This window comes from Bufo gargarizans, chromosome 3 (genome assembly GCF_014858855.1).
Source record: "Bufo gargarizans isolate SCDJY-AF-19 chromosome 3, ASM1485885v1, whole genome shotgun sequence".
Taxonomy (NCBI): Eukaryota; Metazoa; Chordata; class Amphibia; order Anura; family Bufonidae; genus Bufo; species Bufo gargarizans.
In genome coordinates, this window is record NC_058082.1 from 255295128 (window position 1) to 255295945 (window position 818).

The 818-nt window shown below is 45.7% G+C and overlaps 1 protein-coding gene across 2 annotated transcripts in view; it reads left to right on the forward strand.

The window, feature by feature from the left end:
* The window catches only part of CIP2A (cellular inhibitor of PP2A), a 52561-nt gene continuing 51743 nt past the window's right edge, over nt 1–818 (forward strand). The window contains exons 1-2 of one of the 2 annotated variants that reach the window (XM_044285143.1): nt 1–243; nt 315–462. In XM_044285143.1, the coding sequence (XP_044141078.1) occupies nt 142–243; nt 315–462 (250 nt within the window). In that variant the 5' untranslated portion in view covers nt 1–141. The remainder of the gene's footprint in view (nt 244–314; nt 463–818) is intronic. The other variant, XM_044285142.1, reaches the window with a different exon arrangement.

The window sequence follows — 818 nt, forward strand, 5'->3', positions numbered from 1 at the left end:
CCTTCCCAGCACTTCTGTCCCTCGCCGGCTGCCATAGCTCTAACCTGACGTCATGTCCTGCCCTGAACTAACATGAAAGTTAGAGCGCGAAATTAGGTTGGCGCAGTTACTGCAGTGCTCCTGCCTCGGAAGCGGCCGGCCATGGACCAAGTGTCCTGCATGAAGAGCCTGCTCCTGGCAGTGGCGCAGTACCGCAGCTGTAAGAACGAGGCCAACGGGGCAGCGCTGCAGCGGCAGCTGGAGGTGGGCACTGGTCACATATGTGCGGCTTCTGAGTGCGGCTCCCTGCTCACCCCTGTTCCCTTCTGTCACAGGCCTTCCTGGGGTTAAAGCTCAACAGGTTCTTTGTGTCCAGCCACATCCTGCCCAGCGAGTGTGTGAGCAGCCTGGTGGAGCTCATCGAGGACCCCAACAGCAGCCCTGCTGTCACCCTCAAGACCATCACCCTGCTGTCCAGCCTGGGTAAGAAGCCCCTCTCTGTCTGTCAATTAGGAATGTGTCCTATTAGTGTGTACACCGTGTGTGTATGTGTGTGTATATACACCGTATGTATGTTTATATAATGTGTGTGTGTATATATATATATATATATATATATATATACACTCTGTATGTGTGTATACACCGTATGTATGTTTATATAATGTGTGTGTGTATATATATATATATATATATATATACTGTATGTGTGTGTGTGTGTATATACACCGTATGTATGTTTATATAATGTGTGTGTGTGTGTGTATATATATATATATATATATATATATATATATATATATACTGTATGTGTTTATACACCGTATGTATGTTTATAT